General features: G+C 48.0%; 3 protein-coding genes across 3 annotated transcripts; all 3 read left to right on the forward strand.

Moving 5' to 3' along the window:
• Positions 1 to 1,792: 1,792 nt before the first annotated feature.
• ecm33 (GPI-anchored protein Ecm33) lies at positions 1,793 to 3,091 on the forward strand (the record flags this gene model as incomplete). The annotated part of the gene is made up of 3 exons (XM_002565650.2): positions 1,793 to 1,859; positions 1,916 to 2,747; positions 2,803 to 3,091. Exons 1-3 carry the CDS (start codon positions 1,802 to 1,804, stop codon positions 3,089 to 3,091), a joined length of 1,179 nt encoding a protein of 392 aa, XP_002565696.1. The 5' UTR covers positions 1,793 to 1,801.
• Positions 3,092 to 10,352: 7,261 nt separating this feature from the next.
• On the forward strand, positions 10,353 to 11,601 carry N7525_004557 (putative HLH DNA binding domain protein; the record flags this gene model as incomplete). Its single annotated transcript, XM_061213054.1, has 2 exons — positions 10,353 to 10,408; positions 10,464 to 11,601. The coding sequence occupies 2 exons, from the start codon at positions 10,353 to 10,355 to the stop codon at positions 11,599 to 11,601; spliced, it is 1,194 nt and encodes a 397-aa protein (XP_061070075.1).
• A 1,839-nt stretch (positions 11,602 to 13,440) lies between these two features.
• Positions 13,441 to 14,857, forward strand: N7525_004558 (ANP1/MMN9/VAN1 family protein; the record flags this gene model as incomplete). The annotated part of the gene is made up of 4 exons (XM_002565645.1): positions 13,441 to 13,613; positions 13,671 to 14,302; positions 14,366 to 14,416; positions 14,475 to 14,857. 4 exons carry the CDS (start codon positions 13,441 to 13,443, stop codon positions 14,855 to 14,857), a joined length of 1,239 nt encoding a protein of 412 aa, XP_002565691.1.
• Positions 14,858 to 15,466: the final 609 nt, after the last annotated feature.

Genomic DNA, 15,466 nt, shown 5'->3' on the forward strand with positions numbered 1-15,466 from the left:
CGTAAAATATAGGCAAGGCAGGTGCATGTATACCTAGTGAAATTATGTGTCTAGTCGGGTACAAATAGGAAGTGTGGCGAAGTTCTTGTGATCGACCTTCATCTCCGATAGTTAAATTACCTCTAGTACCAATTGCTGTGCGCATAGCCTATAAAATAGGGGCCAGTGGAGTGAATTGCATGGTTTGGTGCTGAAGAATAGCCTTTCTCTGCTATCATTTGCATATCGCCGTCGCGAGGGGGCGACTGTTTCGCCTCAGGTAGAGCTGTATTTTCGGGAAACAGCGAGGATTGACAGTGAGCCAGGGCGAGTAATTCCAATGCGCCAATCAGAAGTCGCACATGTCGGGCAATCGACGATAGCGGCAGCAGGGAGGCGGGTCCATAGAAGGCTTGGGTTCCCGCAAATTTAGATCAGCCACTATCAAAGTGAGAAGCTTGGAAAAAGTTTGAACATTGCGTGTTTAGCGCTTCGGGAGAATTGGTGATATATGTACGGAGTACTCCGGTACACCGTAGTGTTAGAAGGATTGAGCGATTGCGATGTATATTGTATAATAATAGCTATAGGGGTTGGGTGTCGTCTCATATAGATGCAGTAATATCCAATGAGAAACAAAGGTACAACTGAAGACTGAAGATCAACAGGAGTCTCGAGTCTCGAGCTTGGTTCCGTCGATGACGACAACAGCCGATAGGATGGGGCCATAAATCGGTTAGTGGACTTCTGATTGATCCGTCAAATTATACTAGTAGGATTGGACCTTCGTTACAAGCTAGTATTTATGCATTCTTATTAGGTCCTGCTGTATCAACGCTGTATGCTCTCGAAGGGCATAAATTTGCATGGGATTTTTGTTGTCGGAGACACCGAGGATAGTTGCGTACTTTTGATAGACCGAAGCGAAGCTACAAGACTGCGAATTTGTACTCCATAAAGAGTATATGTTGTAGTACTCCGTATGGTTGTACAGAATCTACTGTGGCAAATACCTACATACGTATCATTCATACGATGCCGAGGCCTGATCAGTTGCAATTTGTACAGGGTACCTTGCCGAGTGCATAGCCTAATTTGAAAGTGATGAACCTATATTTCATTACTCCGTACTCCGTAAACAATACATATCAAAATGTGAACTCCAATTCCGCATCCATGGAAATAGTGAATCATGAATTACCGAGTAAACAAAATAACCAAATGGAGAAAGGGGAACTAGCGCTGAAAAGCAGGGAATTCCAAGGTTGGTCTGGAATTATTTAAGAATTGAGAGTTTTTAATTAGCTTTTTGAGATTTTTCTGTTTTTCTATTTTTCCTTTTTTGGTAATTGAGGGTAATTTTCAGTGTTCTGGTAATTCTGGTAATTCTAGTTAACAGTGGTGAAATAGTATGAAACCGGTGTTAAAATACCTGGCACTGCCCTGGACACGGTGACATGCCGGATGCGGTACTGTGTGTGTTTCTCCCCCTTGGTATCGCCATATACATAAAGTGAAAAAGTGGCACCTGGTAAGATTAGAATACAAACAATCTCCACCTCCCCTTTCCTCGCCCCAAGGCTCCTTCCTCTTCATTTCGCTCTCCTCCAACCTTCGTCCATTCGTTCTTACCCCATTTTGAGAGTTCCTGCCTTTTCGCAGTATTTCCGCTTCCCTCTCTCGTTTTGAAGCGCTTCTTCTCTAATCACTCATTGCGAATTTTCCTCTAGCTTTTCCATATCTCTAATCGGTACATTCACCACCCCTGATTGAAAAATCCGATCAAAATTCGTCGCTGACATCTCGTGGTTTAGAATCTACCATGTCTCTCAAGTACATCCTCCCTGTCCTGGCTGCCAGCCAGGCTGTTTTCGCTGCCTGTGAGTATTCTGTTCCTGGCATTATCGGTACACCCACTAACAGTGTCATTCTACAGCCGACTGCGGTGATACCAAGATCAAGACCCAGAGCGATGCCGACGGCATCAACTCCTGCTCCACCATCGAGGGTGATGTCAAGATTGACGAGTCCTACAGCGGCATGCTCCAGCTCAGCGGTGTCAAGAAGATCACCGGTGGTCTGGTTTGCTCCGGTGGCGCGAACGTCAGCTCCATCAGCGCTGACTCTCTCACCACGGTCGGCAAGGCCTTCGACTTGGAGGGACTCACCACCCTGACCCTCCTCGACTTCCCCCAGCTCGACTCCGTTGGTTCCATCAACTGGGAGGCCCTTCCTAAGCTCCAGTCCCTCTCCTTCACCAAGGGTGTCACTAAGGCTGGTGATGTCAGCATCGCCAACACTGGTCTGAATGACCTCAACGGTATCACTCTCAAGACCGTCGGTACCTTCAGCATCCAGAACAACCGTGATCTGAGGACCATCAACATCAACAACCTCCAGAACGCCACCGATCTGATCAGCTTCTCGGGTAACTACGATACCCTCGAGGTCGACCTCCCCAACTTGGGCACCGGTACCAACATGACCTTCCAGAACATCTCCTCTGTCTCTCTGCCTTCCCTCGAGAAGCTCACCGGTCAGCTCGGCTTCTGGGGTACCAAGTTCGAGACCTTCTCCGCTCCCAACCTGACCCAGACCGGTGACTTGGTCTTCAAGGACAACTCCGAGCTCTCCAACATCAGCATGCCCGTCCTGAAGACCGTTGATGGTGGATTCACCATTGCCCGCGATGACAAGCTCTCCACCATCAGCCTGCCCGCGCTGCAGCGTGTCAACGGTGCCATTGACTTCAGCGGTACCTTCAACAAGTAAGTGTCCTTGGTCCCATATCTTGGTCTTCGCATAGATACTAACAGTGAATAGGCTTTCTCTTGGTGCTCTCAAGGATGTCGAGGGTAGCTTCAACATGCAGAGCACTCGCGGCAACTTCAGCTGTGACGATCTCCGCAAGCTGAAGAACGACGATGTCATCAAGGGTAGCTTCAAGTGTGATGCCACCAACGCCAACCCCACCACTTCCAAGGGCGGATCTGGCACCTCCAGCTCTGACTCCTCTTCCGAGACCAGCGAAGGTGCTGCCTTCATGACCGGCGCCAACGTCCCCGTCGTCGGCCTCGCCGCTCTCTTCGGTGCCCTTGCCCAGCTTCTGTGAGGGGTTGATTGGTGGAGGATTCAAATGACCTTGGGGATTTTTTTGTACAAAAGTCTACCAAGCAACGAGCTCAATATTCGTTCCACATTGCAGTTGTTACGATAATAATTCGGTCTTTCGTGGAGAAAATTCGCAATACGGATTCTGACCTCGGGAGACGCATCCCCGGGGGTCCTTCTCATCCTTTGTGTGTTGATTGTCTTGCTATGTTCCAGTATTCCCTCATCACATCCTAATGCATTAGGTTGCATTTTGCACCCTGCTCGTTCCCTGTTGATGTACCAAGAGGGGAGGCTGCTTTGGGCTTGTGGGTGGGTTCTTGGTTCTCGTTGTACTTCTTGTGTAAACATTCCTTGAGCTTTTTTAATGCCGTAACATTGTCTTTTATTCTAGTTGCGTGCGAGATAATGATTGTAATTGTTAATTTTTCTTTTTACCTGGGACATTCGTTCTCGAGAAATGTAGCTCCCTTGGTGCACATCTATAGTCATGGTAGTCTGGAAGAGCCAGCGACGTCCCTTTGACCCGTTGAACCTCGGCATATCCCATAGACATTCGTTTTCGCAGACTTGGCTGCCGCTCGTCAATATAGTCTAGACACATCCATGGATTAGTCGTCCGGCTTCCCATACTCCACCAAAGCCCGAAGCGTTAACCACTTTGCAGGTTTGCCTCTTCCCGACAAGAGATATATCCACGAATGCCGTCTCATAACAAAGCCACGCCATGTTCAACCCTTAAGCGTCAACTCTAACCTCCAAGATACTTAGACACAGATCAACTTCTACCAGATCCATAAAGTCAAATCTCCGCAAAGACCCATGAATCTAGCCTGCTCCATTTCCAAATCCCGCACGGGAAAGTCGAACACAGCACCCACCTTCACATCCGCAATCCACACACAACTTCCCCGTGTATCAAGTACAGCATATTACCTACATCGTCTCTAGCTACATACCTACTACCCACCCCTAAAGCCCATCAATCCGAGGACATATCTGACCAGCCACAAAGACAGTGGATCCCGGTGGGTATGCAGTAAGCGCTAGACGCTAGACACAGGATCTGGGTAGAACGAATCCATGTGGATGAAGTGTATGCGTTGTTCTTTTTCTTCCTTGGCCGGACTAGCTACTAGGTGCCTTAGTGGCATTCAATGGGTCATGGAATATCGAGACAAGGAACATGGATTGGGGGACTAGACCGCGCAGAGGGGGCTGAAGACGGGAGGGAGCTAGGAAAGTCATTCCCGGGACCCTATCGTCCACTGAATGGGTGTTGGGTTCCATCTTCGGGGTTCGTAAGGCGGGATGTGTGCGATTGTTGGTCCCCGACTGTGACTTAGTTTGAGAGTCAACCAGAGAGAGTTAGTTATACTACATAGTGTCAAGAAGACAATGGCGATGGAGAACGTAAACCACTATTCTACGTGGCGATGTAAATATCTCCCCAAGTACGGAGTAGGTAGGTCATGTTGTACGTGTCAAAAGATAACCATCGTACATGCTAGGGATACGATGATAGTACGTGCCACAATATAGGGCTACCTCCATACTCGGTAGTAAAGCTACCATGTGCGTCTCAGGATCATCCTGCGACTTGCATCAAAATATCCGAAACAACCAAAAAAATGGAGTCAAGAGCCAATCCAGATTATCGGGAAAACTCGATAAGTCGAATCCACCGCGCCGGGCCGCGTCGCTCAATCCGATTCGAAGGCCCCTCCCGAAGGCGAAAGATCAGGATCGTAACTAGCTTGAAATGGGGAATGAATGTAAATCATAGCGTGATTGGTCGGATTAGTTGGTTCCTTTATCCGGAGAGGATATGGGGTGGCTGGAACGTTGAGCGTTGTGATAGACTGGCCAATCATAGAAGGATTTGGGTATTGTTATATATATGCTACTTACGTACGGAGTAGATATTGAATTATTATGGAATATATATTGTATATTGAGATATTCGTCTACGGCAGTGTGCCTACAAGATAATGGTTCTAGTGATTACGACATAGTTAATTGCGACTAAATATGCATGCAGAGAGCTGGATCCAGGTGGCTGGGAGAGGGGATTTGGCGATCTTTACGCTCTGAAGATCACTGTGCATTAGCCCTACGGTCGCTAGAGCCTTATCTTGAGGGACGAACTCCAAGTCCTGAAAAACAGGGAACAGACAATCCAGCCATTTAGACTAATACGAAATAGTATATCGGATAGAGTAGTGGTGACGACTGTGGAGGGGGTATTGGATGAGTGCTCGCATCTATTACCGTATGTGTCGACCTACATCGGCTCCAGACCGTGCCTGCATAGCTGGAACCCACAAGACAGAATATAGAGCCATCACTGTATAGAATCAAAGAGAAAGGCAGTGAGGGTTGGGAACAGGAAGCGGCTATAACGATCCGCCTATGGTGTCTTTCTATTTTTCTTATTTATTTATTTATTATTCTGTTCTTTTCGTTTCTGTGAGTTTCGGGTCCCTTGTATGAAAACCTTCAAGCATTAGCAGCCATTCTGATCTCTCAGTGTCAAAATCGTGGATATATAAGGGCGAAATATACTTTCGCGGGATCTTCCATGAATGTGAGCCGAGCAGCACCGATCATGACCTGATTGGATAGAAGTATCGAAGTTCATAGACGTTGTATACTGTATATTGTACGTACTCGTACTTTGGGCAGCTTTTTAGTGCCCTGATCTACATCGGCATTTGATGCGAACGGGGAACTGCCAAGATAGACCCTTCGTGGGGTCTGACGGCACCGAGAGTGGACATCGACCCTCTTTTCTTCCTTGAGAAAAGACAAAAACTGGAGCAGAATACGAGGAACCACCATCGTGGTATGTAGGTAATGTTCTCCTCTTGCCTACAGGCCCGCCCGGACACAGCACGTAAGAACTGAAAAAGTGGAGAGGAGCGCAAGAAATGAGCTGGCATTCGAGATTACGGACTAACCGTGGAGACTTTGTTATAATATGCAGGGCAATGTCAAAGTGGTAAGGAGTTATCCCACAGTGAACTCCGCTTCTGTATCTTTGCCATCTCATACTCAAATCGCACGAATATGATGCATGTCGCCGAAACGAGAAATAAAAATAATAAAAACAAGGATTCTCAGTACTCCGGACCTGAATAAACATGCAAATCTTCAGGTCTGGCCGACCAGGATATACATCCGCCTTGCATTGGAGGCAACTGGCGATCCAGGTAATGGGAAATGGCAGAGGCCCTGAGCGCACCGTAGTGCGAATCGGTGCGGCAATGCACCATGTAGGAACCAGATCCAGGCGACCTAGACGATCCCTACGAACAGAACGAGAGGGAAAAGGTACGTTGTACAGAACTCCACTCAGTATCTATGTTGCTTCGATCGCGAACTCCACGGGGGAGCATATGTCTGCTGTATGTGGATGCATGCGTGCACCGCGGAGGCGTCCCTCGAGTGTGACCTCTCAGATGCAGCGAATTTGAGTTCCAGAAATAGTCCATGCAACATATGTACTATGCACCGCGAGCGTCTGCTAGATCTGTATACTAAGAAGTTGTCCTTGCAGGAGCCGGTGGCGACTGCGCCAGTCGGGGAATTTATTCCTGCCCACACTGATTAGAGAGTTTCGGCATGTTCGTTCTTGGGATTGGGGATTTGAGAACTTTGGACTTTTGTTGTTGTTTGGGACCTTTTTTCTCCCACGTACTTCTGAACGGTAGATGCTCGCTGCCTATTTGGGCAATCAGCAATGGACTTTACAAGATGATATTGTACTTTGTCCAGCGCGAAGCTAGGATTGAGATCCACATGGCTTTTGAGAAACAGTTATGATCGTCTGCCCTTGCTGCTAATGCCGTCTTCGATATTAAAAGTCCTTATGTATGAGGTGGACAATTATTGTCTATCAACGCTGTTGGGCGGGGAGGGTATTCTGTACAGTGCTCATCAATTCATGCAAATAGCTCTCTTTATCGAATAGGCTAAGATGATACACAGCCCCTTCCTTCGTGGGATCAGTCTGACACGAGTCTGCATTTCTGTGCTCGCCACTCCAGTAGAACGAGCGGGAAATTCTAGACGCTCCAATGTGGAGACAACACGCGCAGTAGTGCACTGTAGGTACGGAATTCGAGAGGGGCGATTTGAAGTGGAAACAGGGAGTATGACAATAATAATCGAAGATTAAAAAAAGATCTTCTCCCCAGAAAGCGAGACAGGTCGATATTGCACTTGACGAAACTGATCGAATCACGTACCATGGACTCGAGACCCGTGTGGGTATATTATCCTACAATCCCTGATCCTGGTCATCTTTCTGCATACAGGCATACGAAGTAGTAAGTAAAAATAACGAAGATGATCTTGCATCGTGCATGAGGCGTTCCTAAGCGCGTAGCAAGGATCAGCCCCGAAAAGTATTCCAGTTAGTATCTCAAATCATCAAATAGTCAAGTTATTCGCATCTGCACTAATACATAGTGTTCGAATAAGATTTCCGCAATTAGACTGTCCCCGCCCCGTCGCTGACAGTTGAAACTTGACAGGTCAGGGGGCGGCACGGGAAGGCGACTATTGAGAATGATTTAGAGGGAGGAGGCCATTGGTGACGTTTATTGGGCGCTCAGAGTACTGTAAGCTTTACAATGACAGCGTGGAGGCAAAGAAGACCCGGGAGATTGGATACTCATAAATTGTACTCCGTATACGGTTATTCCTTACAATTGAGAGCCGCACGGGACGGGGATCCTGTCCGAGCTTCCAAGGTTGTAGCGAATGCCGTGTATGGAAAGAGGGGCGAAAGTATGATCATCGGACCATTCAGGGAGTACAGCCGTAAGAACACACAGCCGGCATTCATACAGGAAATGCGAGGTACGATCGACCTCGTAACCTATGGGGTAGATGCGCCCACGCTGATACCCTCAGAATCGGCCCCAGGGATCGGGGCCAGAGTCTATTCTCTGATCTCTGAAACCCAAAGATTTCAATATTGCTATTCAGGGTCCAGATTGGTCCGGGGGACTCTCGGATCAATCATGTATAGAGTTTGACCGAACTCGAATGGTTCGTGAGTGAGTTTCCCCTCGAGTTATTGCTGGTACGTGCCATCTGCAGATAGCTCAGAGGCGTGTGGAATTTAGTGTGAGCCACCGATCGCGTGCATATGCTGGAAACAGGGAAACCTGGGAATTGAGTTTCAGATTGGAGTCTGCAATGCACGAAAGAGGGGGCATTCAGGTGAGGTTATCTCTGTGTAGAGCTCGCGTACAGAGTACGGAGTAGAATGCATAGAATTGCACATAATTTATGTGGGTCTTTGTCATGGCAATAAATAATAGAATAACAGAATAATACGGAGTACAACATACGGAGTAGAATAATAGGGATTGTGAATACGAACGGCCAGAACGTGGGGACTAGTGTCTTGGATGGAGTCGCCATGAGGCACGCTGATTGACTGTTGGTTGACACGGGAAGGCACAATATGACAGCTCTATTTCCACCACCATTGGTTCTTCTAGGGACAGGGAAAGAGCCAGGGATGAGTATCTAATTAAATGCACGTACGGAGTAGGGTATTTGATATTTTGGAGATTAAGGGACATGCAAAATAAAGAAAGAAAGACTCAACATAGGGCTATCTCCACTCGGGGAACGTGTGCATCTTTAGGGTTTTTAGGGCTTCACTAGTTAATATTATAGATATAGTAATATAGTATTTCTTTACCTACGTAATGTGATATGTCAACTTTCTAACGTCTGTGTGTCAACTTATTCCAAATCATTCTAATTCTAATGATTCGCTGCCTGACAGGAACCTTACCCTGGTCTTGGGGTCTCGTCCCAACTCGCTGGTTTCCTCGATCATGTCGTTTCTGACACTATTACGATGATTCGCTTAGACGAATACCAATCTAATGATACTTGCCGTCAATCCTAACGCTGGAACTGTCAATGGCGCTTATGGCTTCCTGCTCGTGGACCAATTATTCGCACTTCATTATATGGAACTATGATCCTGATTCTTATTGATGCCTAGCTCCTCGCATCTATCAAGACACTTCAGTCCTTGCTTGATGCTATTTACTTTAGGGAAATTTTAAATTTACCAGAAGCGCCTCGAGGGGTATTAGCTCGTTGGTAATGAGTAACCCCTTGATAGTATAGCACGACCATAGAAGTTTCTCCTGACTATCGATGCAGGATATCGAAATGCATGCTGAGCTTGTGTTACAGCGAGCGTTTCATCATCTATTGGGGAATCTAAGTGGGGATTTGATGAGTACGGACATGGCCGGCGATGTACGTAGATACTGTGGAATATGCAAGTAAACCTTAGTTGTTCAGTGCTTTTCTTTTTCTTTTTCTTTTTCTTTTTCTCCCTCTTTTTGGCTTCATCCCCACGAACAGTTCGCAGCCAAATGAGTTCTGCGGAGGTTTACAGAACCTTCAACGTCATTAATTGGGATAATTATTGATGCAAGGGCCCTAATGCCTCTAAAAAAAAAAACTAAAATCTTCCCCGTGTCGATCGCGACACCCAACAGTTCGGTGACAAATTAGGGGTCCTGGATCATCATGAACCTCTCTCTCGGTCTTGATCGTATCCCCCTCATTCGTCGATCTAACAGATTGGTATGTGAGGTTCGGTCTGTGCATGATGTGACAGATACCCTCTGTAATTCCGAATATAATTATTTTCTTCTCTGGCGCTTCTTCCCGGGCCCAAGCGGGCACTAGCAAGTGGTCCAGAGCACCCCCGGGATGCCCGTCTTGCTTCCCCGTCGTGATGAAGCTGTGGGGCAAGGAAATGCACACTCTGTCTGTATGACATCCGAAATTCCGCGCTTCATGTCTGTCGAGGATCGGCCCTGGTACATGGTTCCCCTCGCCTGGGTCCGGAGAGGTGGAATCTGGGAATAAGGAACAAAGTACCATCCCAATCGACATATAAACATGCACCCCAGCCCTCATGGTATCCCTTTCTATCCATTGTTTCATTGTATACACTCGCCTCGTGTAGTTTTCGATTCTGCTTCTTTTCTATTCTGTCTATAGCCCTGCCCACTTTGTCCATTACTGTGCATATACAACTTCTGTTTTATCTGCACTCTTCCCGCCATTCAATCTACGACTCATCGACCCGAATCTGCACAAGAACACGAATCACCCGTGATCTTTCAGTATATATCCTCTCGACATACTTTGAATCACTTCCGACACACTCGTCACTGCACATATCACGCATTTCTCAACGACCAACTACGATGTATGAAGAAATGGGTTCTACTACTGATGATATCTCCCGCCGGTGCTCTCTGCCGTGAGTTGCCTCACTTTCCTGGTATCGGCCTGCATGCCCTAACATATATTCAAAGTTCTCTTAGCTCCAGCACCAGTATGACTGCCTCTGATGTTGGTGAGGAGCGCCGACTGCCTCCTCTTCCTCAAATTTTGCCTCCGCCACCCCGCGGTCCTTTCAGTCCCTTCAACGTGAAGGACGCCCTTGTTCCTACTACCCCAGGGCCCCAGGACACTTTCCAATTCAAGTCGCCCTGGGCAGCTGCGGAGCACATCGTCACACCCCCTTCGCCGGCCAACTCTGCCGAAGGCTCCTGGCAAGAGTCATTTGCCATGCAAAAGTCCAACTCGGTCGATTGGCCCAATGATCTGTCTCAGAGCGAGATCATGGCTTTAGTGGCCCCACAGAACCTCAACCGCAAGGCGCCTCTCCAGCAGCTCTGCGGCCGTAAGCGCAAGGGCAGCGCACAATCTAATGAAGATGACCAGCGCGAGAAGCACCGCATCGCCGAGGGCAACCGCCGCAGCAACCTCAGCGAGCTGCACCGCCAGTTAGACAGCCGCATCCACGATTTCTTCCTTGAGCGTGCAGGCTGGAACCCTTCCAAGAGCCTTACTCAATCCAAGGAACACATCGTGCAAGGAGCCATCTACCTAATTGACTTCATGCTTGCCATTATTGTCCACCTTATCCGCCAGGAACAGGTCACACCGCAGCTCTCAGAGAAGCTGCAGCCCCAGGTGCGCTGCATGCAGCTGCAGCAGCTAGTCAGCTCCCTACAGCAACAAAACCAGACGGCCCAGCAACAGCTCAAGGCCACTAAGGCCGAGAACGAGATCCTCGCTGACCGTAACCGCGCCCTTGAGTTCCAGCTCAAGTCCTACGAGCAGATGTTCCGCTCCCCCAAGTCTGAGAGCACCAGCCCCGGCCCCGTCCTCGAGTTCCCCGAACACAAACGCCAGAAGAAGAACGGCCTACCTGGCATGCGAGTTCTTTGCGATGAGATCGCTGCTAGCATGCCCTCCGAGTCTTCCTACGCTGCTCCCTACTATGACTCCATGCCTAGTTCTACCTCGCAGTCCTTTGGCAGTTCCTATCTCACTCCCACTCCGCCGATGACTGTTCCTTCTTCTCCTGCCTTCCCTCCTTCCCAGTCTTCGTCTTTCTCCTTCCCTGCGCCGTCTCGTCGCCACTCCACCATTGTGTCTCCATGAAGTCGCGGTACACATTGACGATGCACGCCCCAATATTGAACACTGTTTCCTGATGATATCACGAGTCTACTTTTCTGTCTGTGCTGCATCCTCCTTTTCATATGAGGCCCTTGCAGCTGTGGCTGTTCTCCCTTACTCTCGGGGGATTTGGCTTGGTCCATCTTCCCGCTCCATGTGCATTTAGCGCCTGCATTGTGTAACAATATTTGCTTTTGATCTCGGGGATGAACATGAGGTTCCCCATTTGCTTGAATCCTTTTCCTTTGTTGATTGATTTTGTTGCGGAGTTTCCTTTCATCTTTTTCTTTTCTTCTTTCTTTCTTGGACAAACACGGTGCCTTTTCTTCTTTTTCCTCCTTTTCTTCTTTTTCTTCTCTGTCCTTTGGCGTTTATGATATGGATATATTGTTTCCGGGTGGATATATTTTGCTTTTGACTTTTTCCTTATTTCCTTTGTCCTTTGTCACTTTTCTTCTTTTCTATGTCTATAGTTACGACTCAATGCTTGATGAAAATGATGTTCCTCTGTAGGATCACAGTAGTAATGTCGGTAGATTGTAGCACGCGTTGAGCTTTGCTGTATAAAGCTTTCCCTCCGGCCGTGGAGTGGTTAAAGTATGATGTGTTCATTAATCACAATACAGCCATTTAGCAAATGATGGATTCCATGTTGATAGTCTGCACACTGTAGATATATATAATCGCTCGCTCTACATTAGACCACGATATACATTGTTTAGGCTGGTCAAGATATATCCCCCCCCTCCTTTTCGGTGGATCGTATAAACATACAGTCATTTCTTCAACATTCTTCGGATACTGGGCCTACGACATCAGAATGCGAACAGTTTCCAAGCGATATCATAAGAGATTTCTTCAAGGACGAATCAGCTGTCGATCAAAGGCCTCAGGCTAGGTGGAGACCAGTCCAGACATTGTGAAACGGCCAAGTGTTTCCCGAGTTTGGATGAGATTTCGGAGGTTGGATTGATTTTTTTTCTTTAGCAGTTCAAAATTATGCTAGTTGTGGTTTGAAGTGTGGAAATAGAGGTGTCTATATACAACATCCTCCATCTGTACACATATACAATATGGGTTGGGTCCCGTGTCTCACTTTAGCCTCGTGTTGGAGATCCCAGTAATTTTCAACTGCTTTCTTTTTGTACTTTGTGACTAATTTGGAATGGATGGGATTCCAGGGAAGGTAAAAAAAAAGGAAAAGAAGGGCGAAATATAAATACAAGTTTACATACTAAAGATGGTGTGAAAGTAGGTACACGCAATCCCTGCAGAAAAGTGGCTAACGTGGCTACAGGTGTGAATAATAGGGGTTACAGAGCAAAGTACTCTCTACTTAGTACTTCGTACTCGGTCCAACTAGCAGAAAATTAGGTAGAAAATAATGGTGATATAGTCATACTGGTAATATCCAATAGCCCCCTAAGTGAGGTTCTAGACGAGGCTATAAATAAAAATAAGGAAAAAGGGTCTCGGCTGTCAGACTGGTGCCCAGGTGAATCATCCGATATTATTTGATTCCAGTAGGATAGTAGAATAATGGAACAGATCTAATGTTTACATATGTAGTAACAATTATACTCAGAATATAGCAAAATAGCAAAATGCCAGAGAGATGTAGTTGTCTTAACTGAATTCAGCCGTTCTTCGTTCTTGGCAATCGCATTTCCCCCGATTCCCTTCTTGTTTTCTCCCTACAACATAACCCTTCGCTTCACCACTCTCGATCCTCCTCTTCTCTACATTCGTTCGGGGGGTTTTTACGAGTGTTCGAGACGGGATCGCCCCTGGAATTCTACACAACTCACATTACCTCTCATCATGCTGCTGCCAAAGGGTGGTGTTAATTGGAAATCGGCCAAGGCCAGATTGCCGCCATGGAGGGCAATCCTCGTTTTATTAACACGGACTCGTTTCTTGGTATCCATAGCCTTGACGGGTCTGCTCATCCTCATGTGGCGCGGTGTCAGCAGGTCTGCATCTGAGATGCAAAGGTGAGAGAACGCGCACCCCTCCGGAGACTCTTCCATACTGACGCAGCGCCCAAACAGCTTCTACTGCTATGGCTCGAACAAGTCACCCATGGAGATGTCCATTAACGAGATGGTCGAATGGAGTGCCCACGCCCAGACCCCCGTCCTCTTTAACCGCCACGAACCCTACGAAGTCAACTCCACCACTATCACCGATCTCGACCTGAACCCCATCAAGTCCACCTCCAAGGCCGCTCTCAACCGCGAACGTGTACTCATCCTGACCCCTCTTCGTGATGCCGCTCCTTACCTGGCCAAATACTTCGACCTCCTTTACAAACTTTCCTACCCACACGATTTGATCGATCTGGCCTTCCTTGTTGGTGACTGCAAGGACGACACCCTCGCCAACCTCGCCTCCGAACTCGATCGCATCCAAAACCACGCCGAGGAGAAAGTTCGCTTCCGCAGCGCAACCATTATCCAGAAGGACTTCGGTGCCGACGTTGAGATGACTGTGGCGGAGCGACACTCGTTCGCCGCACAGGGTCCACGACGCAAGGCTATCGCCCGTGCCCGGAATTACCTCCTCTACTCCGCTCTGAAGGCCGATCACTCCTGGGTGTACTGGCGCGACGTGGACATTACCGACTGTCCCGAGCGTATCCTGGAGGACTTCATGGCCCACGATAAGGATATCCTCGTTCCAAGTATGTGATTTTGCATGGAATTTGGATCGGAATTTGGACAGCTGGCTGACTGATTTCTTTTAGACATTTGGTTCCACCGTTATAACCAGGATGGCCATGACATCGAGGGTCGCTGTATGTATACCCGTGACATCCTATGTGCTATGCAGATTGCTGACATCTTCACTCCTAGTTGACTACAATTCATGGATCGAATCCGACAAGGGCCGCCGTCTCCGCGCGAGTCTGCCTACCGACACCGTTCTGGCCGAGGGCTACAAAGAGTACGACACTGGCCGCACCTACTTGGTCGGCATGGGCGACTGGCGGAACAACAAGGACGATGAGGTGGAGCTTGACGGAATTGGTGGTGTCAACATCCTCGTCAAGGCCGACGTGCACCGCTCCGGCATTAACTTCCCCGCATACGCCTTCGAGAACCAAGCCGAGACCGAAGGTTTCGCCCGCATGGCCAAGCGAGCTGGCTACCAGGTGGTTGGACTGCCCAACTACGTGGTGTGGCACATTGATACCGACGAGAAGCCCGGCAACCTTGGAGACCGTAAAGCGTTCTAGTTTCTGCATTCCGTCCGCCGGAAATCTCGCTTGGGATCAAGTTGATCTTTGATCCCACCCCGTCCGAACATCCACCAGTCTCCCTACCGCCCGTGTGTTGTCTTCTCATGATTACCATCTGGGACAGCTTCTAACCACGGCCCATTTCACTTCTTTCACTTCCGACGCATTTTCTTTTCCTTTTTCTTCTTTTTCTTGGATGGATGTTTCGCGACGGGAAGCCTAATGACTTCCCTAATACAGTATCTTCGTGCCGCGTTCTAGGGAGTGTGTGTATTTGTTACCTTGGCGCTACGGGGGAAAATGTTGTTTGGCGGGTTCGCAGGTCTATACAGTTCGCCGGTTCTCCAGGCCTTGATATACTTTGTATTGGGACACACATCCCTTATGGGGATGTGTATATCCGGGCATGTACACTCGAGTTCCATCTCGATCATCTGCGCAAAACCTACATTAGGGAGAACCGGGCCGTCTTCTATGTGTCTTTTTCTTGTTTCCTCTATTTGATTCTGATTCTGATTCTGCTACGCAGGTCATTTCCCAAATTGTCCTTTCCATTTCATCTTTTTTCATTTTGTCATATGCTGAGCTGGCGTCTTTGACTGGCTT

The sequence above is a fragment of the Penicillium rubens genome (genome assembly GCF_028828025.1).
Source record: "Penicillium rubens strain IBT 27055 chromosome Unknown utg000002l_segment0_segment0, whole genome shotgun sequence".
NCBI lineage: Eukaryota > Fungi > Ascomycota > Eurotiomycetes > Eurotiales > Aspergillaceae > Penicillium > Penicillium rubens.